Raw genomic sequence first — 24,784 nt, 5'->3', positions numbered from 1 at the left:
GAGTCCCCTTCACTGGGGAAGCTGAGGCTTAGCCCCTTGGGGCAGCAGGACACAGCCTCCCCTGTGGGGGTCCAGCCCCAGGGAGGCCCCAGGGCCACGGTGTCTGCGAAACCCCCAGACGGGGGCTGAGCCGGATCTGCTGGACAGGGGGTTGGGGGCTCTAATCCGGTGCAGCGCCAGCCACCGTCCAAGCCACCAAGTGACTCTTCCCTTCCCCCTGCATCAGCCCCCCCGTATTTCACCTACACCAACATTGCCCGCCTGGGGCTGGGTGCCGTGGTCCTGCTCGTCCTGTGGTTGATCCTGGCAGAGGCCTATTACAGCCGCCGGAGGGGGGCACCCTAGGTGAGATGACCACCCCCCCCTTCTGTGCTCCTTGCTCCCCCCAGGGGCTGGGCCCAGGCCAACACGGGCCCCTCTAACCTGCCATCTCTCTGCGCCCCCAGGAGCCTGGATCCGGCCGTGCAGGGAAAAGAATCTCCCCGGGGGACAAGTGGCTTCCCTGTGGGGTGCTGAGATGCCGGCACGAACCCCTCGGATCCCAAACACTCCTGCCTCAGAAATTCCCTCCCCTGAAACAGCTCCCAACCTGACAGTGGTGTGACGGGTTCAGTCACAGAGATCCCCTTGGCACTGTCCCCTGATGTGCTGAAAGTACCTCTGAGCCCTTTTTCTCTGCCAGTTGGGCCTCCAGAACCCTGCCTTGTTAAGCCAGACACTCAAGCCTGCTGCAAACACAGACCCAGGGTCTGAATCATGCCCCCAAAGCTGCAGACTTAACTGATAACAGCTTAAGAAGTGCTCCTGTCTCCAGCACCCAGACACCTGCTCCCAATGGGATCCAAACCCCAAAGAAATTTGTTTTACTCTTTATAAAGCTTATACAGGGTAAACTCCTAAATGCTCCCCCAGGTATTAATCACTTATTCTGGGTTAATTAATAAACAAAAGTGATTTTATTATGTATAAAAAGTAGGATTTAAGTGGTTCCAAGTAATAACAGACAGAACAAAGTAAGCTGCCAAGTAAAATAAAACAAAACTAGCATGTCTAAGCTGTGACGAAGTAGGACTGTTCTTAATGTTTTCTCTGAATAGTGTGGGGGTGCCTCAGTTTCCCCCAGGCAGTTCTTAAGTATCTAGGTGGTGGGATAAGGGTGTATGATCACTGCAGAGCCCTAGAGGGCAGGTGTGTGCAGGGGTCTGGACACAGAGAATGGCCGACACCCTGTTTCCTGGCAACTAATGGCCGGGTCCTTCCCCCCTGCGAAGTGAGAGCTAAAGGGCTGGAGAAGAAAGGAATCAGGTGACCTCCTGGCCCGGGAAAGGGACAAAGCCCAGAGGAGGAGGGTCTGGAGGGAGTTTCAGTTTGGGGCTGGCTGGAGACATGGAGTGAAGGGCAGAGGTGGTTGTCTGGCTCACTGCCCCCCCAAAATGGACCCAGCTGAGGGGTCTGGTTCTCTGCACCTACAGGCTCTGTGTTAGACCATGTTCCTGTTGTCTAATAAACCTTCTGTTTTACTGGCTGGCTGAGAGTCACGTCTGACTGCGGAGTTGGGGGGCAGGACCCTCTGGCTTCCCCAGGAGCCCCGCCTGAGCGGACTCGCTGTGGGAAGCGCACGGAGGGGCAGAGGATGCTGAATGCTCCAAGGTCAGACCCAGGAAGGTGGACGCTGTGTGACCTGTGTGTCCTGAAGAGAGGCTGCTCACAGAAAGGAGACTTCCCCAGAGTCCTGACTGGCTTCATGGGGAGCAGATCTAGAGCATCGCCCGGGGACTCCGTGACATAAGCCTAATAGATTAAGAAACTGAATACAGGTAAATCTCACCCTCAGAGCTGTTCCAATAAGCTTCTCTCACAGACTAGACTCCTTCCTAGTCTGGGCCCAATCCTTTCCCCTGGTACAGTCCTTGTTAGTTCCAGCTCAGGGGGTAACTAGGGGATTCCTCTTGACTGGCAACCCCCTTTGTTCTGTTCCACCCCCTTTTATAGCTTTGGCCCAAGGCGGGAATCCTTTGCCTCTCTCTGGATTCCCACCCTTCCCTCTCAATGGAAAAGCACCGGGCTTAAGATAGTTTTCAGAGTAGGAGCCGTGTTAGTCTGTATCCGCAAAAAGAAAAGGAGGACTTGTGGCACCTTAGAGACTAACAAATTTATTTGAGCATATGCTTTCATGAGCTACAATGAAGTATCTGAAGTGAAGCCGATGAAGTGAAGCTGATGAAGTGAGCTGTAGCTCACGAAAGCTTACGCTCAAATAAATTTGTTAGTCTCTAAGGTGCCACAAGTCCTCCTTTTCTTTTTGCAGGCTTAAGATAGATTCCAGTATCAGGTGACATGGTCACATGTCACTGTAAGACCTCCTTCTTCATTACCCACAGGCTGGTGCCCATGTCCACAAGAAGGCTTTCAGGTAAATAAACCATTTATAGCCAATTGTCCTTGTCATTGGAGGCCATCAAGATTGTAAACCACCATTACTGGTCCACACTTTACATAATTACAAGAGGACCTCAGAGTTAACTTCATATTTCTAGTTTGAGATGCAAGAAGGATACATGCATACAAATAGGATGAACACACTCAGTAGATCCTAAGCTTTGTAATGAGACCCTACAAGAGACCTTTTGCGTAAAGCATATTCCAGTTACATCATATTCATGTTCATAAGCGTATTTCCGTAAACATATGGAGTGCAACGTCACAGATATTCCCCTGTTCCCAGCTGGTCCCCAGTTACATTTACATCCAATTCCAGTTACATCGTCCCCCGTCCATTCAGGGCCGCCCTGGGCAGGGCGCGTTTGGCCCTAGCACTTTCCCATCAGGCAATGGGGTCATTAAATCCCCCAAGACCACCAGGGCTCATCGCCCAACCCCAAGCTGCCCCCCAATCCTGCAGATTCGCACACACCCCAGCGCCCCGAGGCAGAGCCCCTGGCTCCCTGTGTGTGGGGTCGCTGCATCTGGCCCTGGCGCTGGAATAACGGCACTTACTGTCCCCCAGGTTTCTGTCACCCTCCTCTCTCTGCAGTGAGGTCCCCCAGCCCCTTTTCTCTCCCAATGTCCCCTCGTGGTGGGTTCAGCCGACGAAGGCGAGTGAGAAGTTCAGGCAGCGTCAGGAGAACCTGGACGAATGAACGTTGGGGGGAAAGTTGGCGAGACACAAAGATGGGATTCGTCCAACCCGAGCGGCCGCCGGACAGAAGCCACGGGCCGGGCTGGGGCCCGCCTGGGACTTGAGAGAAGTGGGGGAGCAGAAATCCGTGACCCAAAATTGGGGTGTCAGAAACGGACTGTGCCACCCACCACCCTTTGGGGCCTTAAAGAAAGAGACTCGCTTCACCCTCCTGGCTGCCACCCCCCGTCTCCTGGGCCCCCCGGGCCATCCGGACCCTGCTCCGTGGAGACGTCCTGAGCAGAGCAGTCGGAGAGAGGGACCCCGACGCCATCGCCCCTCCCCCAGCTGAACCCCCAACCTGGGAGGAAACGGGGTCGGACTTTCACAGCAGCCGCGGCGACGCCAGCTCCAGCCCAGCGATGCCGGCTCCTCTGCCCCCCAGGACAGTCGCTAGCGTCTCCGGGGCCAGCGGGGAGACGCCCAAACCTGGGGGATTTTCCGGCTAGAGACTCGCTCCAGTGAATGGGGCCGGGGCCGGGGCTGGAACAAACCCCTCGTTTCACACGGCGCCTGCCACGGCTCCCTGGTTCCTTCTTTGCTGGGTCTGTAACAGCCGGTCCCAGGGGTCACTGGGGGGTTTGCCGTGGGGCTGAGCAGGCTGCGGGCTCTGGACCCGGCCCGTGTTTCACCCTGTTCAGTGTGGGGCAGGGGCTAGGGCGTGTTCGCACCTTGGGCCCTTTATTGCGTCTCCACAAACAAAACAGGGCCCAGAGTGATTTCGCAGCCGGTGCTTCTGGCCCCGACATCCCCTCAGCCTCCCTCCCTGACGGGGACAGGCCGGGCGGGAGATGGGGGCTTTGGAGGAGATGGGCTGAAGGGGGGTGAGCATGAGGGGGGCAGTCCAGGGGGCTCTTTCCCATGTAGCTCCCCCCACACAGCAAAGGAGCGGGGGGGGGGGCAGGATTGTTGAGATGGGGCAGCTCCAGCCGGGGGGGAGGGGTGTGGGGGGAGGCAACAACCCCCCATGGCCACGTGGAGGGATCAAGAGATGGGAGTTGGAGGGGCACAGGCTGGGGGTCAGTCTAGGGTCAGAGAAGCCGGGGGGGCTCGTTCCCATGCAGCCATCGACGCACCGCACCAGTAAGGGGTGGGGGGAGCTTGTCCACTCCCCAGGCTGAGGCGTCGGCCATCTTAGCCAGGGGGCAGCATGGCTGCCCTGCAAGGGCTGGAGGGGCGAGGGGGCGGCCATGTTAACTGAGGGCAGCCGGGGGCTTCTTTCCCTTGGGAGATAGTGGCCATGGCTAGTGGGGGGCTGTGAGGGGACGCAGGCCAGGGGGAAGATCGGGGGACCCAATGGGTGAACGTCGGGGGTGGGGGGTGAAGGGCAAAGGAGCTGGGGAGCCAGAGCTGGGGCATCTGCCGGGGGGGCCAGTTTCTCTTGAGCTCTGTCCCTGTGATCTTCCTCCTCCCCTTCCTGGGGGGCTGGTCGGCTCCCCCTTCCCCCCATGTCCCTTTCGCAGCATCCTGAGGTCGGAGAGGGAAGCTCGGCTCAGCCCTCGGCCCCCGTGAGCTCTGCCCCGGGCCCTGAGCTGCACAGACCCGCTGCCCCGGGGATGGGCTGGGGAAGGGACACGGGGCCTTTCACCGCTCGGGGGCTGCCTCTAATGTGTGTCCTTTTCTCTAAGCACCAGACCCCACCCCCCAGCCAGAGCCAGGGAGAGAACCCAGGAGTCCTGGCTCCCAGCCACCCCCACCCCCACATCATTAGACCCCATTCCCGTTGTCACGGCCTCCCAGGTTGTGCCCACTCTTGGCCCCGTGTGGTCCCTGGGGGAACCCCCTTCAGTGCGACAGCCCTTCTTGGGGGTCCACTCTCTCTCGGGGGTTAGGCCCCTCCACCTCCTGGAGCCGCACCTCTCCGAGCCTTAGCACGCCTGCCTCTGCCCTGGGCCCCGCAGGGAGTCCACTCGCTCTGGACCCCTGGGGCCTCCACGCCCAGAGGGAATAATGCCCCCCTGATCTCTAGCCCGGAGTGACTCTCAGCCAGCGTCAAACAGGAGGGTTTATTGAGCGTCTGAACCCAGCACAGGAAACTCTCAGACCCCTCAGGCCTGGCCGCCCTCCGCACAGCACATCCCAGTCTCCCCTGCATCCAGGTGGGCTCTGCCTGCCCCCTCGCTCCAGCCCCGAGCCCCCCTGCTTCCCAGCTGGGCATCTGATCTCACCGGCCCCAAGCCCCCCTCATCCCCGTCCATTGTCTTCTCTCCAGGTAAACAGGGTCGCCTGGGCCCCCCTCCCCTCTTCTGTCCTCTGTCCCCCCTGGCTGGAACCGGCTGGTCCGGTCACCGGGGTCCTCTCTTCACAGCCCATTGTCCTCCCACTGGCCGGACCCGGCTGTGACTCCCGAGCTGGGCCTCCCGGTCACCAGTCATTGGGGTCTCCAATCTCCAGGCCATTGGCCGGGGCCCCAAGTTCCCTCACTGGTCCCCTGTACCAACCAACTCCCTCTCCCATCACCTCGTTCAACCCGTAACACGCAGGGAAACTGAGTCCCACCCCCACGGCATGCAAACCATTGGAAAAACCAGGGAAAAAACAAGAAAATCCCCCACTTCCTCACACCCCTCCCAGAGCCGGGGTATATAAACAGGGCAGGTGCCGGGCATCAGCTTTACAGGTTTCACAGGCAGTAGCAGGAACAGGAAGCGAGCGCCGGCTCTGGGCAGACTTCCCCTTAGGATCTACATTTACCCCTACGGCACCCCCTCTCGGGGGCCAGAAACCACAACCTCTCCCAGCCCCCCGTCCCATCTCTGTGCCGTGGCACTTGGCTAAGAACAGATTCTGCAGCGACACTACCTGGGAAGGAGGTTGGCCAGGTCCCTCCACCCTCATGCTCCAGGGCGGGTGCTGGGCCCAGCTGGGTCAGGAAGGAACCTCTGCCCCGCTCCAAGGGAGAGGGTCGCTCTGTTGGGGGCACTCTGTGTGTGTGGGGGGATCCCTCCTCCACCCTGAGCTGCTGCTTCAGGGAGCCTAAACAGGCCTGTTGGAAAAGGTCAGGGCAGCCTGAGCCTGGGCACCACCTGAGGCCTCCTGAGATTGCCCCTTTCCCAGCTTGTCCCCGGATGGGGCAGCTCCCATATGGGGCAGTTCCCATGTGGGGCTGGGAGGTGATGTGGGGGCGGGAGCGGGTATCTGCAGGAGGGGATGTTGTTTGCTGGGCATTGCAGGGAGCTGGCTTTGCTCTGACCGCGTTAGATTTGTGCTGGAGATTGCAGAGAAACCATCCGATGGGGAAGAAAGGGGCCGAGCGCATCACGGGCTTCCTGGGGCTGCAGCCCCCGGTGCAGTTCCTCATTCCGCTCGCACTCGGGCCTCAGGCTAGGTGGAGCTGGGCACTGGGGTATTGGTGGCAGCGCTGAGAGGTCCCCCACTGCCCCGTCATGGCGTCTGCTCTCACCGTCCGCCTCCTTGGTGAGTATCGGAGACAGCCAGGGTGTGTGTCCATGAGGGGATCTGAGACCAGGGCGTGTTTCCATGCGGGAGATCTGAGACAAGGGTGTTTGCCCATTGGGGGCGGGGGGCAGATCTCAGCCCAGGGTGTAGGATCCAGTTGCTCTGCGATCTGATCCCTAATAACCTGTCTCCTTTCCAGGCTGCTGACTGGCCGGGCGGAGTGGGGTGTCGGGAGGTGAGTATCTGTGGGGCATGGGGCAGCTGGGGGAATTTCCACATTAATGATGAGGGACGTGGATCAGGGTTGAGGGGCACAGATGCCCCAAAGGGATGATCCTGTCTGACCTGCGCTCCCTCCCACACCCACTGGTGTGGACTGAGACCTCTCCCAACTCATTACAGGGATGGGCACCACACAGGGAGAATTCGCCTGCACTCAAAGCTCTGCCCTCCAGGAAATACACAGTGAAGGCACCAGCCACCCCACAGCGCCCCCGAACTGTGCCCGGGGAGCTGGCAGTAGCCCCGGGGAACGGGTTAGTCAGAGCAGGGCTGTAAGAAGGGGACACACAGCGGGACTGGAGCAAGGCACCGTTGTGTCTCACCCTCGGCTTGCTGCACACACACCTGTCACTGCTTTGCTCGTGGGTCAGGCTCAGCCCAACCTGGCGTTTGGAACGTCCTCTGAACGGCTTTGGAAATATCCTGTCCCCAAAGCAGCCTCTGGCACCGGGCAGAGTGGAGCCAAATCCCCAGCAGCTGAGAGTGGTTTGGGCCAGAGCAGAGCCGGAGTTTGGGCCCCCGGGGTGGGCAGGAAAAAGTTAGAGCAACCGGGGGATTTTGCAAACGTGTTTTTCGGAGGATTTGCTCAAAGGACTCAGATTTGTCCCTCGAACCCCACCCGGCGCTCCTGTGTGTACAGCACATTGCCGGACAATTGGAGTAAACGTGGTTTTTGGAATATTTTAAAGAATAATCCATGTTCAGCCCAACCCCAGCAGAGCTGCCGCTGGGCTACAATGTTAGAGAGACAGGAGGGTGATTCTGATCTCAGCCCCCAGGGTCAATCCTGAGTCACTCCTGACTGCAGTGTTGGCATGTGTCGTTTCCCTCTGGTGTTATCTGGACCGGCGATCTGCTAGGTCACCCCAATCCCTGACTCTGGGAGCCAGCCTTACCCTGCTGTGCTGTGAGGACCCCCACGCCTGAGCTGTTCGCACACAGCCTCTGGCGTGTAAGATGCCCTTTCGATTGTGCAACCAAATGCCAGTAGCCAATATCTCCGGTCCCAGACACTACCCTAGGAACCTCCATCTTGCAGTGTCCAGTTATGCCTGCTGGACGCTGCAAGTTTATATGAGTTCATAAATTTAACAAAGAAATTGCTATGTACCAGGCTTGTTATCCCAAGGGGAGTCTCTGACACACTGCAAACCAAACGAACTGCTTCAGGTAGAATAAACAAACAGATTTATTAACTGTAAAGATAGATTCTAAGTCAAAGCACAACCAGTCAGATTTCGTCAAACGAAATAAAAGCAAAACGCATCCTAAGCTGATCTTAACACTTTCAATGCCCTTACAAACTTAGATGCTTCTCACCACAGGCTGGCTGGTTGCCCTTCAGCCCGGCTCTCCCCTTTGATCAGCGCTTCAATCGCTTGGTGGTGCTGTCTGTAGATGTAGGTGGAAGAGAGAGAGAGCATGGCAAATGTCTCTCCCTTTTATCATGTGCTTTCTTTCCTCCAGGTTTTGCCCGCCCCTCCTTCAGAGTCAGGTGAGCATTACCTCATCACATCCCAAACTGACCAAAGGAAGCGGGGGGGGTGACTCCCTTGAGAGTCCAACCGATTCTTTTGTTGCTGCCTCAGCCAATGTCCTTTGTTCCTGTGAGGCTGGGCTGGGTTAGTCCCACACATGCCCTGATGAGGTGTGAACTGCCCCTCTGCGTCTGGAGACTGCTTTAAGCCAGGAGGACACATTTTCAGCCTCATAACTATATACATGAAATTATAACCTATAACCTCACTATAACAATGCCTATAACAACCATACTTAATGCATCATGAGCCTGCTGAAGACCCCTGAGATGACAAACTTTGCATTGGATACCACACAATCATTTTACAATGATGAACATGGGGGTGCTGGGTGTTCCCCCGAGGAACAGAGCAACACAGGGCAGGGCCAGGTTCTGATCTCAGCCCCCGCAGGGTCAATCCAGAGTCACCCCTGACTGCAGCGGGGACCGGGCTGAATTGACCTTGGAGAATGGAAGGAATCAGAGACTGGAAATTTCCTTCCATCCTCCTGTGTCTCTTCCCGGCTGTGAGCAATGGGGCCGGGCCTGCACCCCAGGGACGGGCAAGGGGTAAAACGCTGGAATGACAGACGGGCAGAGGATTGAATCGGATGGGATGCAGTTTGTGACATCCCCACTTACTGCCTGTTTGTGAATCCAGAGGGGTCCTACCCCAAACCCTCCATCTCCGCCAGCCCCGGTGGGGTGATTCCCATGGGGGGAAACTTCACCATCCACTGTCAGCATGAGTTTCTTGGCATGAGGTTCCTCCTCTGCAAGGATGGAGACGGGAACTATCTGACTTACACAGACCCTGCTGGCTCTGAAGCTGAATTTCCCATCACCAGCGCCAGACGGGAACAGAATGGAAACTACACCTGTTGTTATAGCCACAGAACAGGAGGAGCTGACCACTCCGAGCCCAGCAACCCTGTGCAGATCATTGTAGCAGGTGAGCGGCCCAGTCTGGCATCTCAGCTCCCAGCCCCACACCCAGCCAGGCACCAGGGGGTCTCCACGAGCCCTGGCGCTCAGCAGATGGGACATCCAGCCAGTGAAGGTTGGGTGTGGAAGAGATCTCAGCCCCCTGGAGGTGAACTGAGGAGGGAGGAGATCTTGGGCTGGTGCCTTGGTGGCCTGGATCCCAGGGGAGACCCTGACCCTGTCTCTGCCCCGTCGCTGACGCTCCATGCTGGGGACGGGGTGCCGTGGCTGTGCTGGGGTCTGTCTCAAACACCTGTCTCCCTCCCACTCCAGATCTCAGCTCCCCCAAACCCTCCATCTCCCTGGGCCCCAGCAGGGGGGTTGCCCTGGGGGGAGCCACGACCATCTGGCGTCGGGGTCAGCGCCGGGGTCTGGAGTTTGTTCTGTACAAGGCTGGGGCCAGGAACGCAGAACGAGGCAGCTACACCTGCTATTATCCCCCCGACTCGGATCCGGACACCTGATCGGAGCCCAGCGACCCCGTGGAGCTGGTGGTAGCAGATGAGGGGCCCCGCTCGGCGTCCCCGCTCCCAGCTCCACACCCAGCCAGCCCCACAGGGCGGCTGCGCACCGATGGGACACTCAGAGCCAGACTGGGGACTGTTACAGATCCACAGGACTGGGGCTATGGGTCCAAATTTGGAGCAGCCTCTGGGAGCCCTTGTCAATGCCCCAGACTCCCGGGGGGGGTCTCACTCTTCCTTCAGGGCAAGCCCCACGGCTCCCCCGCCTCCTTAGGCTGGACCCCTGGGCCGGCAGTCCCCCGGCTTCCCGTCACGAGCGCTGTTCAGCGAGTCCGGCTGAGGCAGACGCTGAGGGAGCCTGGTACAATCTTGGGGAGCGACGTACCCCTCTGCAGGGCACCCCGCTGCGCAGACACACTGGAGGGGCTAGGAGGCCACTGCACCCAGTGCAGGTAGTCCTGGGTTTGCCCGGAGAGAAAAACGTTACAGCCAGGTCCAGCCTGGCTCCCCAGAGCCCCAGCCAAGTGGTCCCCCCCGTACCCCCCTCTGTCCCTCTGCTCCCTCTTTGCTCAGGTTCCCGGGCAAGCCCCAGCCTCCCACCCCTCCTCAGTCCTTGGCTGTCTGGCCAGTCACACCCGGCTGGCTTCCTGCAGGGGCTGGGCCGTCCATGGTCATTAGTTGGCGGCAGGTAGCAAATGTCCCTGCGGCCCTGCGACACCGTTCAGACATTTGTCGTGGCCTTGCCAGGAGTAAACAGCCTTTGTTTGCCACCTACTTGACCATGCAACATAGAGGAGAAACTGGGGCAAAGATGGTATTTGTACAAAATATTTACAGAAAATTCCAAGGGGTAGCCGTGTTCGTCTGTAGCCACAAAAACAACAAGGAGTCCGGTGGCACCTTAAAGACTAACAGATTTATTTGGGCATAAGGTTTTGTGGGTAAAAAACCCACTTCTTCAGATGCAGGGAGTGAAAATTACAGCTGCAGGCATAGATATGCTGGCCCGTGAAGGGAAGGGAGTTACCTCACAAGTTGGAGAACCAGTGTTGACAAGGTCAATTCAATCCGGGGGGATGTGGTCCCCTCCCAATAACCGATGCGGAGGTTTCAATACCAAGAGCGGGGAAATTGCTTTTGTTGTGAGCCAGCCACGCCCAGTCCCAGCAACTAACAGCAACCACACCAGGAACTACACCCCACACCACAGAAACACAAACCCAGGAGCCAAGGGGGACGAAGCGGGACTGTTCTTAATGGTTCCTCTGAATAGTGTGGGGGTGCCTCAGTTTCCCCTAGGCAGTTCTTAAGTCTCTAGGGGGTGGGGTAAGGGTGTATGATCATTGCAGAGCCCTAGAGGGCAGGTGTGTGCAGGGGTCTGGACACAGAGAATGGCGGGGGAGGAGGTATTGTGGGGTGGGAGGAGGTATTGTTTCATGGTCTCTGTGTATATAATGTCTTCTGCAGTTTCCACAGTATGCATCCGATGAAGTGAGCTGTAGCTCACAAAAGCTCATGCTCAAATAAATTGGTTAGTCTCTAAGGTGCCACAAGTACTCCTTTTCTTTTTACAGATTTCAAAGTAGCCATCCTTCAACAAAAAAACCTTCAAAAACAGACTTCAAAGAGAAACTGCAGAGCTGCAATTCATTTGCAAATTTAACACGATCAATCTGGGCTTGAATAGGGGCTGGAAGTGGCTGGCTCACTACAAAAGCAATTGTAATTGTCACTCCCTGCATCTGAAGAAGTGGGGTTTCTTACCCACAAAAGCTTATGCCCAAATAAATCTGTTAGTCTTTAAGTCTCCGGACTCCTCGTTTTTACAGCAAATTCCTACTCTGTCACAGGGAAGCCCGGCCGGGGAGCAGGGACAGAGTCACTGGGGGTGTTTGTGTGTTCCCCAGCCTGGGAGCAGCAGCAGCTGCTGGTGATTCAGAGCAGAGGGAGGGGGGATCCCTGCCCCCAGGGGGAGCTGCAGAGCAGGGGGCTTTTCCCAGGGGGAGGCTCCCCCGGGCTGCCCACACTCAGGGGACACACAGAGGAGTCGGGGCCCAGGGGCTGCCAAGTTGGCATCATCCCAGGCCACAAAAATCCATCCCCCGCCCCCTGGAAATGACCCTGACGATCAATGCAGTGAATGTCCCCCACCGACGGATTTGGGAGGGGAGTGAAGCTTACTGCTTCAGACAGGAACCCGTCTCGAACGGGGCAGCCGGAGGCTTCCTCTGGGGGCAGCTTGGCCCATCAGTGGCCATGGCGGTGCCCTGGAGCTCCCCGCGAAGCAGCCAGGAGCAGCCAGTATGGGAGGCGGGATACCGGGCTAGATGGGCCCGTTGGTCTGAGGCGGTGCGGCCAGGCCTGGCTGGTGCCATGGCACTGTTGGGGGAGGGGGGGCTGGAAATGACGGCCAGGCTGGATCAGACAGCGCCCCCTAACGCTGCGCTAGTGGGGCCAGCCCTGACTGATGGGGAGAGTGCCCCCTACCGAGCCCCCCACCCTGCAGCCCAGCAGCCCCCAGCTCTACAAATCCCCCAAATCTTGCTTCCTCTGACCTCACTTGATGCCGTGGAGCCCCCGACACCCTCCCCATAGAATTCCCTGTACACACAGCTGTCCTGCCCCAGAGGTGGCCGCATCTCAGTACCAGGCGAGGGGTCCCTGTATAACGAGCCGCCGGCACCATGCTTCTCGGGTAACTAGGATGCCAGGGGAGCTGATCGGCCTGTGGATCAGGTTTGTTATAACGAGTCACTAACGAGGGAGGATTGGGGACAGGAAAAGCCCCCCGAGTTAATCTGCCCCGCCCCTGGCGCATGCTATGGTGTTGCGCTGCCCCCTGCTGGTCCGGGCCCCCCCAGCAGGGATCCAGGCTCAGCCCCAGCAGCAGAGGGACCCCCCAGGCTCCCCCACCCCTGCTGCCCTGTGGGGGGTGAGTGGCCGGGCGCTGGGACCAGGGGATCCCGATCGGCTCATGGGGGATTCTGGTTTGTGTCCCTCGGCAGGAAAAGGAGCCGCACCGAGACCCAGCAGGTAGGAACCCCGGCCCCTCCCCCTCCGGATCGACCTGCCTGGGTCACAGGGCTCCTGGATTCTGTCCCAGCTCGGGGAGGGGAGTGGGGTCTTGTGGTCAGAGCAGGGGGGTTAGGGTACAGCATGAAGGAGGATGGGGGGCTCTCTGGGTGTGCTGGAGAATCTCCCTGCTCTTTGGGGGATATGACATTTACAAGGGGATTTTCTCTCTTTTGACACCAGCCCTTTGTAGGTGTTGAAGGCCCCTGCTCAGCAAGACCCCACAGACAAAACCACAAAGGGACTGGAGGGGAAAACTGGATATTCAGGGAAATTACTGTGCCTCCTTTGAAAGAAATAGTAGTTTTCATTCCACCCTCTTTATATATTGAACTAAACACCTGAAATGTCCTGAGGACACAGGGGCTCAGATCTCTTTTTGTTTTGTGGGTGTCCCTGTCCCGCAGAGTGCGGAGGCTGAAACGGACAAAACTTTCTCTAAGTATCTTGTATATTTCATGGCAGCTATTCTACTTGTCCTTCATTCACCCCGGTCTTCCCCTACTAATAGCCACCCATTGGTGTGGCCCCCTGCACCCTTGCAGCTAACACCTCAGGAACTTCTGCTTAATGGCATCTGGCCCCTGGGGGGCTGTTGGTCCGCTTCCTATGCTGAAGACCTATCTTTCCTGAGAGATCCATCATACTGGGCAGATATTAACACTTTCTCCTATTCTGTCAATATAATCAGGTAATCACAGAATATCCAGGTTGGAAGGGACCTCAGGAGATCATCTAGTCCAACCCCCTGCTCAAAGCAGGACCAATCCCCAATTTTTGCCCCAGATCCCTAAATGGCCCCCTCAAGGATTGAACTCCCAACCCTGGGTTTAGCAGGCCAGTGCTCAAACCACTGAGCTATCCCTCCCCTAACAGCTTCTTCAGAGTGAATTCCTGGGTCTGTTTTTAGGCTTTCGATTCTCTTGATGTATATTTCCATTAGGTTGTCTGCTTCAGTTCTGTCAGCACATCCAGCATTAACGAAAGGTTTCTGATGAAATTTACAGAACACAGCTTTGAGTCCAGTCTTTGAAATTTAATACATTCGCTTCCGACTCTTGACAGGTCTTGTGAGGCCGTCTCGAAGTGTTCTGCCAAAGCAGGGTATGTTTGCCACACTGCATTGACTGCTCTCCATGTTGCCGCCACCCCCCTTAAATTGAGTATTTTGCCGATTATTTTAAGTACAATGTGTAATTCCTTGGCATGAGCACTCATTTCTCGAGAGGTTTTTGGTGATTGACTGTACAAGGAATATAATGCATCCAGAAAGGCCTTAAAGTCATTTGTACCTCCGGTGACTTCTAAAGCTTCATCAACAGCAAGTTCCAGTCTGTGGTTGAGGCAATGCCATAATTTCACATTAGGAAAGTCCATTTGTCGTAGTTCTCCAACACCAGCTTTGACTCCAAACATCACATTTGCGCCGTCACCACAAAAGCTGACCCTCACTTCCAATAACAGTTCTTTAGGGAACCCGCAATGCAGCAAGCATTTCAAGACTTCCCCTTTAATGGCTGCTGCTCTTGCCCTTGCAGCTCGATCAAGTCCAGAGGAAACGTAAGAGGCCTCATGATCCCATCTCTGCTGGGTTTCAAAAAAATGATGAGAGTCGTGTTGCCAGCGAGCGTAGCCGATTCGTCGACAAGTACTGTCATTTTCCCCTTATGGTCGATGATTGTGTTGGCAATTCTCTTTTTCATTTCGGTGGCTACGTGATTGATGATGTCTACACAAACTGTTCTACTAGGCAACAAACGCCCCATTTCCGTTCCGTTGACTTGCTGTAGGTCAGTGAGGCTCTCGTGGCCACGGAGGGGTCGATTCGTTTTGGCAATGCAGTCGGCTCTTCGGAATACACGAGCAGTAGTTTCAAATGCTGCTTCTTCGCTTTTAGCAGTCAGAGGAAGAAGAGTTTCTTTCTTAGCCCTGGCTTGAATTTTTTCAGCTGCCATGTGAGCTGCAGATTTCTTATGTTCATTCATTTGTGTGCGACGGGAGGGCCTCTCTGTCTCTTTATTCTTTCCGTACGAGGCTATTTCACAAGAGGCCCACTTTGGAGAGATGCTGACCCCTCTTGCAGAATGGAGCTCCACATCTGAAACGTCATGACATACTGCGCACCCAAGTGCCCCGCCCGAAGCAAAGAAGCCAGTCGGTTTTCTTTTTAATGCCTCAAATTGCATTTTTGAGGGTAAGGTGGGGGGAGGATCTGCTTTTTTACAGGGCAATTCAGCGGTTTCATTTCTCTCCTCTCTTTGTGGTGGCTGCAGCTCACCACATGACACAGGTGTAAAAGTGTCAGCCCTGTGGACGACGAGTTACAGCTTCTTCCGTGGTGCTGTTCTTTTTGACTGACAGTCCCCCATTGCCTCACTTTTACATTTAAACATACCTGTTCGGGTCTGTTGAACATGTATCTTCTTGGGTGGCATTCCCCCCCCCGCCCCGACTTACTGTCCTCCCGCTGTTAACAGAGCGCCGGACAAGACTTGACCAATAAGAAGCAAGCCCGCGCAATTGCCATGTGGCGGTATGGCACTCAAAAGCTAACCTCGGAACATCCACATGACTGTCTTCTTGTGAAAAGAAAATCTCCTTGTCTTCCTTGACAGATCTAAATCTACTCTTATTCCAGGTATGTTCTAAATGTATCTGGGGCAAAAAATGGGGATTGGTCCTGCTTTGAGCAGGGGTTTGGACTAGATGATCTCCTGAGGTCCCTTCCAACCCTGATATTCTATGATTCTAAGCTCAGAAGGCTGAACAATCCATGATGTTCAAAAACAGCAAATTAAACGGCTCTGGAAAAAGCCCCAGAATCAACTCGTCTCAATTCATTCAAGCAGTCATTGACAACATGAGGACAAAACTCTTCACAACTGCCTCAAACAAAGCCGATAAAAGCACACGTGGAGAAAGGGCTTCCAATTATAAGGGCTTAATTAACAATTTGTCAATTTTGAATCCTGAAAAATGGCAAGAGAATCCCCACTTTGGAGAAAAGGAAATAAGAGCATTGGCTGATCAACTGAGACTCAATCAGCAAGAAACACACTTGGGATTTGTTGAATTCAAAGCTTCTGGAGGAAAAAACATTCCTGGTAAACTTAAATAACTCGTCCTTGCAGCGGACACCCTCGCTGCAAGCAACGCTGACTGCGAAAGAGGATTCAGTGCGATGAACAACATCATTACAGTGAAACGGACTGTACTTACCACTCGTCATGTGGCGGACTTGCTATTCATTTCATGGGCGGGACCTCCTTATACTCAGGGGAATCCCAGGCCATATGTGAAATTGTGGTTTGGAAAGGGCAGCCGTGCAGCACGTTCATCTCGATGCATGGCACGACAACAGGGAGAGCAGCGAGATCAGCTGTATGGCCCAATGTGGGAGTTTCTACAAGGACCGCATGTTTTTTACCGGTACTCTGGACCGGACCGGACCGGCTGACTTTCACCTCTGGGCAGGATCCCTGGAGAGGGGTGGAGCTTGTGGGGGCTCCACCCACATGGCGCAGGGCCTGATTGACAGCTGCTGCTGGGCAGGACTAAGGAGAAGGTCCCAGAGGTAGCTGGTGTCAGCCGAGCTTCTTGCCTCCCTCCCCATCTGCTCCCTGGGGGACACTCGCCTCCCCCACTAGTTCAGTGTCTCCCTCTGTGTGCCCCCTGTTCTCCCTTCCCAGGCCTGGGGCTTTGTGTGTCTCTCCTTCACTTCTCCATTGGACCTTCCCAGCCAGTGACCTGCAGGGAATCCCCACCCACTCCTGACGCCCAGCCCCCTGCTCTAACCACTAGACCCCCTCCCCTCCCAGAGCCTGGGTGGGAACCCAGGAGTCCTGGCTCTCAGCCCCGCTCCCTTGCTGTAACCGCCTAGACTCTGCTGCCATCTCTGTGCCTCAGTTTTCTTCCCTCCCTGTAACATGGGGCTAATGACCATGGCCCATTCTGTGGGGCAGGGGAGGGGTGGCTGTGCCCGGCTCTGAGCCCCCTGGATGGATGTGGGGGGTTGGAGCTGGGTGTGGGCTTCTCCTCTGGGCCGGCCAGGGGTGCAGCTCAGCGGGTGTCTCTGTTCCACAGGCACCTCCATCAACGAAGGGAAACAGCCGCAGATCCTGGTAAGTGTCCCCTGTTCCCCCACGGGGCCTGACCCACAGGGGCCCCGGAAGCCCCCTCACATTGAACCCCACCCACTTTACCTGGCACACTCAGTGATTTGGGGTGGGGCTGCTGGGAGGGGGTTAGGCTTATGGGATGGCCAGCTGGGATTACAGAGTCCAGCGGAGGGCAACACAAATGATCAGGGGACTGGAACCCATGACTTACGAAGAGAGGCTGAGGGAACTGGGGTTCTTTAGTCTGCAGAAGAGAAGAGCGAGGGGGGATTTGATAGCAGCCTTCAACTCCCTGAAGGGGGGTCCAAAGAGGATGGAGCTGGGCTGTTCTCAGGGGGGGCAGATGACAGAACAAGGAGCGATGGTCTCAAGTTGCAGTGGGCGAGGTCCAGGTAGGATATTAGCAAAAACTATGTCACTAGGAGGGCGGTGAGGCACTGGAAGGGGTTCCCTAGGGAGGTGGTGGAATCTCCTTCCTTGGAGGTTTTTAAGGCCCGGCTTGACAGCGCCCCGGCTGGGATGATTTAGTTGGTCCTGCTTTGAGCAGGGGGTTGGACTAGAACCTCCTGAGGTCTCTTCCAACCCTGATCTTCTATGGTTGCAGGGGTGGGTGTGTTGGGGTGTTGGTGGATTCACACACACTCCCACACACCCCAGTGACTCTCTCCCCTCCCAGCCCCAGGAGCCCGACCCCGGTGCCGACGGACTCACTTACGCCGAGCTGGACGGCCAGGTGCTGCAGGCCAAGCCGGGGAGCCCGGCCCTTGCCCACGAGCCTGCCCAGCCCAGCGTGTACGCCGCGATCAATGTGAGCTGGGGGGCCCCGCAGTGAGAGCCCCCCGTAGCCATGGGGCGCCAGCCCCCAGCGGGCGACAGACTTACCCTCCTGCAGCGACAGCCCCAGAGAACTCTGCTTCTAGGGAAGATTTGGGGGGGATGCCCCAGGCTGCCCTCCCCCCGCTGCAGCCCCATCCCATTGAGCTGCTGTCCCCCTTCCCCTCCCAGAACAACATTTGGGGGCCTGGGGGAGGGCTCAGCACCGGGACGGGGAGGGGACATAGTGAGGCAGCTTTTATGTGATTTTGCACCCTGTTAGTCTCCAGATTTGTAATAAACACTGAACCACAAACCAGCCCCCCCCAGGTAGCCACAGCCCCCCTGTCCCTGCGCCGGGAGTGTATGTCACACCTAGGGAAGATGGGATTGCTCGGGGGGGAGTGCTGGGTCCTTCCTGCTCTAACCACTAGACCCCAGTCCCCTCCCAGAGCCGGGGTATATTACAGGGTCGCTGCCAGGGAATCAAGTTGATGCTGAGTTTCACTGGCAGTGGCAGTAACAGAAAGAGAAAGTAGGCGCCGGCTCTGGACACACTTCCCCTTTTCATGGATTTTTCAGCTGCTGCTTTAGGAACTTAGGATCTAAATGTATCCCTCCCTCCCCACCTCACAGGGGCCCCAAACCACCCCCCAGTCCTCTGTCCCGTCTGCAGCGCCACTACCTGGGAAGGAGGTTGGGCAGGTCCCTCCACCCTCATGCTCCAGGGCGGGCACTGGCCCCAGCCTGGTCAGGAAGGAACCTCTGCCCTGCTCCTCAGGAGAGGGTCACTCCATGGGGGGCACTGTGTGTGTGGGGGGGGGATCCCTCCTCTGCTCTGATCTGCGGCTCCAGGGAGGCTAGACGGGCCTGCTGGAAAAGGTCAGGGCAGCCTGGGCACCACCTGACACCTCCTGAGATTCCCCCGTTCCCAGCTGGTCCCCGGACTGGGCAGCTCCCATGTGGGGCTGGGAGGTGATGTGGGGTGGCGTGGGACCAGTCAGCTGCAGGAGGGGATGTGGTTTGCTGGGTGTTGCAGGGAGCTGGCTTAGCTCTGACCGCGGTAGATTTGGGCTGGAGATTGCAGAGGAACCATCTGATGGGGAAGAAAGGGGCCAAGCACATCACGGGCTTCCTGGGGCTGCAGCCCCCGGCGCAGTTCCTCATTGTGCTCGCACTCGGGTCTCAGGCTCAGTGGAGCTCAGCACTGGGGTGTTGGTGGCAGAGCTGAGGGGCCCCCCACTGCCCCGTCATGGCGTCTGCTCTCACCGTCCTCTTCCTTGGTGAGTATCAGACACAGCCAGTGCATGTGTCTATGGGGGGGTATCTGAGACCAGGGCGTGTGCCCACGGGAGGGTGAATCTGAGACCAGGGTATGTTCCTGTCACGGAGTGTGGGGGAGTCCGGGGCCTGCACCCCTCTTCCTGGGATTCACTGTGACTCTCAGCCAGCCAGTAAAGCGGAAGGTTTATTGGACCACAGGAACACAGTCCAAAACAGAGCTTGTGGGTACAACCAGGACCCGTCTGTCCAGTCCTTCTGGGGGAGCAGGGAGCTCAGACCCCAGCCCTGGGGTTCCCTGCGTTCCCCCACCCAGCCCCAAACTGAAACCAACCCCCCCCCCCCCCCCCCCAGCAGGCTCCCTCCTGCAGCCTCTGTCCGCATTCCCGGGCAGAGGTGTTACCTCCCCCTCCCCCTCCTGGCTCGGGTGACAGGCTCTCAGGTCTCCCATCCCCAGTGAAACTCCCCTGCCACATTCCCAGGGCAACACTCCCCCCTCCCTGCTGCGTCACAGTTCCCCATAGGGGAAGGGGGATCTGAGACCCTGGCGTGTGCCCATGTGGGGATCTGAGTCCAGGGTGTAGGATCCAGTCACTCTAGGATCTGGTCCCTAATGGCTCGTCTCCTTTCCAGGCTGCTGGCTGGCCGGCCGGAGTGGGGTGTCGGGAGGTGAGTATCTGTGGGGAATGGGGCAGCTGGGGAAATTTCCACATTAATGCTGAGGGATGTGGATCGGGGTTGAGGGGCGCAGATCCCCCAAAGGGATGATCCTGTCTGACCTGTGCTCCCTCCCACACCCACTGGTGGGGACTGAGACCTCGCCCCACTCATTACAGGGATGGGCACCACAGAGGGAGAATTTGCCCCCACTCAAAGCTCTGCCCCCCAGGAAATACAGAGTGAAGGCACCAGCCACCCCACAGTGCCCCCGAACTGTGCCCGGGGAGCTGGCCGTAGCCCCGGGGAACGGGTCAGTCAGAGCAGGGCTGTAAGAAGGGGACACACAGCGGGACTGGAGCAAGGCACCGTTGTGTCTCACCCTCGGCTTGCTGCACACGCGCGTGTCACTGCTTTGCTCGTGGGTCAGGCTCAGCCCGACCCGGCGTTCGGAACGTCCCCTGAACGGCTTTGGAAATATCCCGTCCCCAAAGGGGTCCCCGGCACCGGGCAGAGCAGAGCTAAATCCCCAGCGGCTGAGAGCGGTTTGGGCCGGAGCAGAGCCGGAGTTTGGGCCCCAGGGGTGGGCCGGAAAATGTTAGAACAACTGGGGGATTTTGCAAACACCTGTTTTTTTGGGGGACCTGTTCTGGGAGCCTCTTGCTCAAAGGACCCAAATGTGTCCCATGATCCCAGCACCCCCCCACCCCCCATCCCCCCGTGTACAGCACATTGCCAGACAATTGGAGTAAACGTGGTTTTTAGAATATTTTAAAGAATAATCCATGTTCAGCCCAACCCCAGCAGAGCAGCCGCTGGGCTACAAGGTTAGAGAAACAGGAGGGTGATTCTGATCTCAGCCCCCAGGGTCAATCCGGAGTCACTCCTGACTGCAGCGGGGGCAGGGCTGAATTGACCCTGGAGAACTGAAGGAATCGGAGTTGGGAAATCTCCTTCCCCCCTGCTGTGCCAGACGGACGCGGTTTGTGTCACCCCCACTTACTGCCTGTTTGTTTGTGAATCCAGAGGGGTCCTACCCCAAACCCTCCATCTCCGTCAGCCCCGGTGGGGTGATCCCCGTGGGGGGAAACGTCACCATCCGGTGTTGGCATCAGGGCTGGGGCATGAGGTTCGTCCTCTACAAGGATGGAGACGGGAACTATCTGAGGTACACGGACCCTGCTGGCTCTGAGGCTGAATTTCCCATCCCCAGCGCCAGACGGAAACACGGGGGCAGCTACACCTGTCGTTATAGCTACACAACAGACCTAGCTGCCTACTCGGAGGCCAGCGACCCTGTGCAGATCATTGTAGCAGGTGAGGGGCCCAGCCCGGCACCTCGGCTCCCAGCCCCACACCCAGCCAGGCCCCCGGGGGTCTCAGCGAGCCCTGGTGCCCAGCGGATGGGACGTCCAGCCAGTGAAGGTTGGGTTGGGGGGAGATCTCAGCCACCCAAAGATGGGGAGGGAGGGAGGGAGGGAGGAGATCTGGGGCTGGTGCCTTGGTGGCCTGGAGCCCAGGGGAGACCCTGACCCTGTCTCTGCCCCGTCGCTGACGCTCCATGCAGGGGACGGGGTGCAGTGGCTTTGCCGGGGTCTGTCTCACGCCCCGTCTCCCTCCCACTCCAGAGCTCAGCTCCCCGAAACCCTCCATCTCCCAGAGCCCCAGAGGCGGGGGGGGGGGGCCGGGGTGAGGGGAGGGGTCACATTTCCCATCCCCAAAGTAAGCCAGGCAGAGGGAGGCAGCTACACCTGCTATTATCCCCCCGACTCGGATCCCGACACCTGGGTGGAGCCCAGCGACCCCGTGGAGCTGGTGGTAGCAGGTGAGGGGCCCGGCTCAGTGTCCCCGCTGCCAGCCCCACACCCAGCTGGATACTCAGGGGGGCTGCAGGCCAATGAACCACTCGGAGCCAGGCTCTGCCCTGAGCCCTGGGCCCAGCAGAGGGGACGCCCGGCCGGGGAGCGGGGACGGAGTCACTGGGGGGTTCCCAGCCAGGGGGGAGCAGCCTCCTGCCCTGCACATGGTCTGACGCTGCCCTGGTCACCGCGGCGTCGGGGCGCCTGCCTGTCGAGCGTTAAGCGACGGGGCCCCGTCTGTCACGGGCGGGTCGTTCTTTCTCGTCCTCTCCCCAGGGCAGGTCTGTGCCCACCGCCGAGAGTCGGTTTGGGGGGGTCAATGGCCGCGCTGCCCCGGGTGTATAAGGGAGCAGGCCGGCCGGAGGAGGGCTCCTGGCCTTGGAGCCAGAGGTGGGGAGGTTTGGGGGGCCCCCGGGGTGCTGGGGGAGCTCGTCCTGCAGCCTGGGGCCGGCCCCGGAGGAAGTTCTGTCCCCTGCCCAGACGAGCGTGGCCCTGATTGAGGCTGGGCCGGAGGCAGGGAGCCGTCACCCCGGGGTCACCCCAGAGCTGTGGGCTCTTGTCGGGTGTCTGCCCTGCAGCGGGGGGCCGGCGGGCGGCAGCCGGGCTAGCTCTAATGGAGCTGAAAATAGCAATGGAGCCGTGGCCGGGCAGGACTAGCCGCTCGCGTGTGCACCCGGCGCCCTGGGCGGGCTTGACTCTCACAGCCTGTCTCCTGTGCGCAGATCCCAGCTTACCCAGACCCTCCATCTCTCTGAGCCCCACTGGGGACACTGCTGCAGGGGCAAACGTCACCATCCGGTGTCAGGGGCAGCGCCAGGACGTGAGGTTCTTCCTGCACAAGGCTGGAGACCGGGACCCGCCGCGACACATGGACCCTGCTGGGGACGGGGCCGAGTTCCACATCCCCACCGTGGGCTGGCAGCACGGAGGGAACTACAGCTGCAGCTACCGGCCCCGATCAGAGCCCTTCGTCTCCTCGCAGCCCAGTGACCGCGTGGAGCTGGTGGTAGCAGGTGAGGGGCCCGGCTCAGGGTCCCCGCTGCCAGCCCCACACCCAGCTGGATACTCAGGGGGGCTCCAGGCCAATGAACCACTCAGAGCCAGGCTTTGCCCTGAGCCCTGGGCCCAGCAGAGGGGACGCCCGGCCGGGGAGCAGGGACGGAGTCACTGGGGGGTTCCCAGTCAGGGGGGAGCAGCCTCCTACCCTGCACATGGTCTTGTTGCCGTCACCCAGTGCCGAGAGGCTGAACAACAGCTTGAGTTGGTTCGCTACCCGGTGTGCTACACCCAATAATCACAACGGGGTGGAGAAGCAGAAAAGTTTATTTGAAGCTTCAAATAGGTACAGGGAGATTTGAATCTCAAGTCCTGTACACAGAGCAGGAAGTTACACAGGCTTTTATACATCCTTTTTCCCAGCATCCTTATCCAATAGCAAGCTGCCCCAAGTATCCATATAGCCAGCCAATCGAGTTCCCAGCTAGTTCCCTGGTTCTCTGTATCATTTGTTAAACTATACATAAAGCTGCTTTATTCAGCCTTGTTCTCTCATATCTGCCCTGTGTGGCCTTGCTTAGTTTCAGGCAATCTGACTCTGCAGCATATTGTTGCAGATTCTCAGCATAGCTGCTGTGTGTGCCTCCAGGCGGGGGGGCCAAGGACACCTGGGCCTAGTGCGAGGGGGCTTCATCGACACTCGTGGTCTTCCATCCCCTCGAGTTACCTAGTGGCCATGCCTCAGTGTCCCCAACAGTCTGACGCTACACTGGTCACCGCGGTGTCGGGGCGCCGGCCAGTCGAGCGTTAAGCGACGGGGCCCCGTCTGTCACGGGCAGGTCGTTCTCTCTCATCCTCTCCCCTTGGCAGGTCTGTGCCCACTGCGGAGGGTCGGTTTGGGGGGGTGAATGGCCGCGCTGCCCCAGGTCGATAAGGCAGCAGGCCGGCCGGAGGAGGGCGCCTGGCCTTGGAGCCAGAGGTGGGGAGGTTTGGGGGGCCTCTGGGTGCTGGGGGAGCACGTCCTGCAGCCTGGGTCCGGCCCCAGAGTAAGTTCTGTCCCCTGCCCAGACGAGGGTGGCCCTGATTGTGGCCAGGCCGGAGGCAGGGAGCCGTCACCCCGGGGTCACCCCAGAGCTGTGGGCTGTTGTCGGGTGTCTGCCCTGCAGGGGGGGGCCGGCGGGCGGCAGCCGGGCTAGCTCTGACGGAGCTGAAAATAGCAATGGAGCCGTGGCCGGGCAGGACTAGCCGCTCGCGTGTGCACCCGGCGCCCTGGGCGGGCTTGACTCTCACAGCCTGTCTCCTGTGCACAGATCCCAGCTTACCCAGACCCTCCATCTCTCTGAGCCCCACTGGGGTCACCGCCCCAGGGGCAAACGTCACCATCCGGTGTCAGGGGCAGCACTGGGACGTGAGGTTCTTCCTGCACAAGGCTGGAGACCGGGACCCGCCGCGACACATGGACCCTGCTGGGGACGGGGCCGAGTTCCACATCCCCACCATGGGCCGGCAGCACGGAGGGAGCTACAGCTGCAGCTACCGGCCCCGATCAGAGCCCTTCGTCTCCTCGCAGCCCAGCCACCCCGTGGAGCTGGTGGTAGCAGGTGAGGGGCCCGGCCCGGCGTCCCCGCTCCCAGCCCCACCCCCAGCCGGATCCTCGGGGGGACTCCGCACTGACGGGACGCGCTCGGAGCCAGGCTCTGCTCTAGGGTCAGAGGTGGGGACATCAGGCTGGGGAGCAGCTGCTGGAGGTTCAAGGCTGAGGGCGGGGGGATCCCTGCTCCCAAGGGGAGCTGCAGAGCAGGGGGGCTTTTGCCAGGGGATGCTTTCCCGGGCTGCCCCTGCTCTGGGGACGCACAGAGGAGTTGGGGCTCAGGGGCTGCCCAGCCGGCACCGGGCCCAGCCACAAACAGTCTCCCTCCCCGCACCCAGAATCACCCTGAGGATTGATGCTGATTTGCCGGGTGGGGGTGGGGTGACCACTGAGGCACTGTTTCAGCCCCTCCCCCAGCCCTGACGGACGCTGGTTCTATTCCCTCTGGAACAGGGTTGCTGACTTGGCCCATCATCACCGGGGCGAGCGCGGCAGCCGCCGTCCTCCTCCTCCTCCTCCTCGTGGCCTTCGTCTGCTTCAGAAAAACCCGAGCCAGTAAGTGCCCCGCCCA

The 24,784-nt window shown here is 58.6% G+C and overlaps 2 protein-coding genes and 1 long non-coding RNA gene across 8 annotated transcripts in view; all 3 read left to right on the top strand.

Annotated features, from left to right (window-relative positions):
* Positions 1 to 24,784, top strand: part of LOC119564866 (immunoglobulin superfamily member 1) — a 999,687-nt gene that overhangs the window by 39,955 nt on the left and 934,948 nt on the right. Inside the window, exons 9-10 of the mRNA XM_043534608.1 lie at positions 22,349 to 22,639; positions 23,933 to 24,223. Coding sequence (XP_043390543.1) covers positions 22,349 to 22,639; positions 23,933 to 24,223 — 582 coding nt within the window. The remainder of the gene's footprint in view (positions 1 to 22,348; positions 22,640 to 23,932; positions 24,224 to 24,784) is intronic.
* On the top strand, positions 1,569 to 3,851 carry LOC122463651. The gene is made up of 3 exons (XR_006287224.1): positions 1,569 to 1,817; positions 2,309 to 2,413; positions 3,008 to 3,851. It is a non-coding gene; the product is annotated as an uncharacterized LOC122463651 (long non-coding RNA).
* Positions 18,925 to 24,784, top strand: part of LOC119564865 (immunoglobulin superfamily member 1) — a 798,058-nt gene continuing 792,198 nt past the window's right edge. For 3 of the 6 annotated variants that reach the window (XM_043534616.1, XM_043534615.1, XM_043534614.1), the window contains exons 1-2: positions 18,929 to 19,112; positions 19,744 to 19,779. In XM_043534616.1, the coding sequence (XP_043390551.1) occupies positions 19,082 to 19,112; positions 19,744 to 19,779 (67 nt within the window). In that variant the 5' untranslated portion in view covers positions 18,929 to 19,081. Of the gene's footprint in view, positions 19,113 to 19,743; positions 19,780 to 24,784 lie in introns of all 6 variants that reach the window. The other 3 variants (XM_043534617.1, XM_043534619.1, XM_043534618.1) reach the window with 3 other exon arrangements.

Source organism: Chelonia mydas, chromosome 23 (genome assembly GCF_015237465.2).
Source record: "Chelonia mydas isolate rCheMyd1 chromosome 23, rCheMyd1.pri.v2, whole genome shotgun sequence".
NCBI lineage: Eukaryota > Metazoa > Chordata > Testudines > Cheloniidae > Chelonia > Chelonia mydas.
Note: the sequence above shows the minus strand (reverse complement) of the source record. Positions and strands in the feature narration are given on the sequence as shown.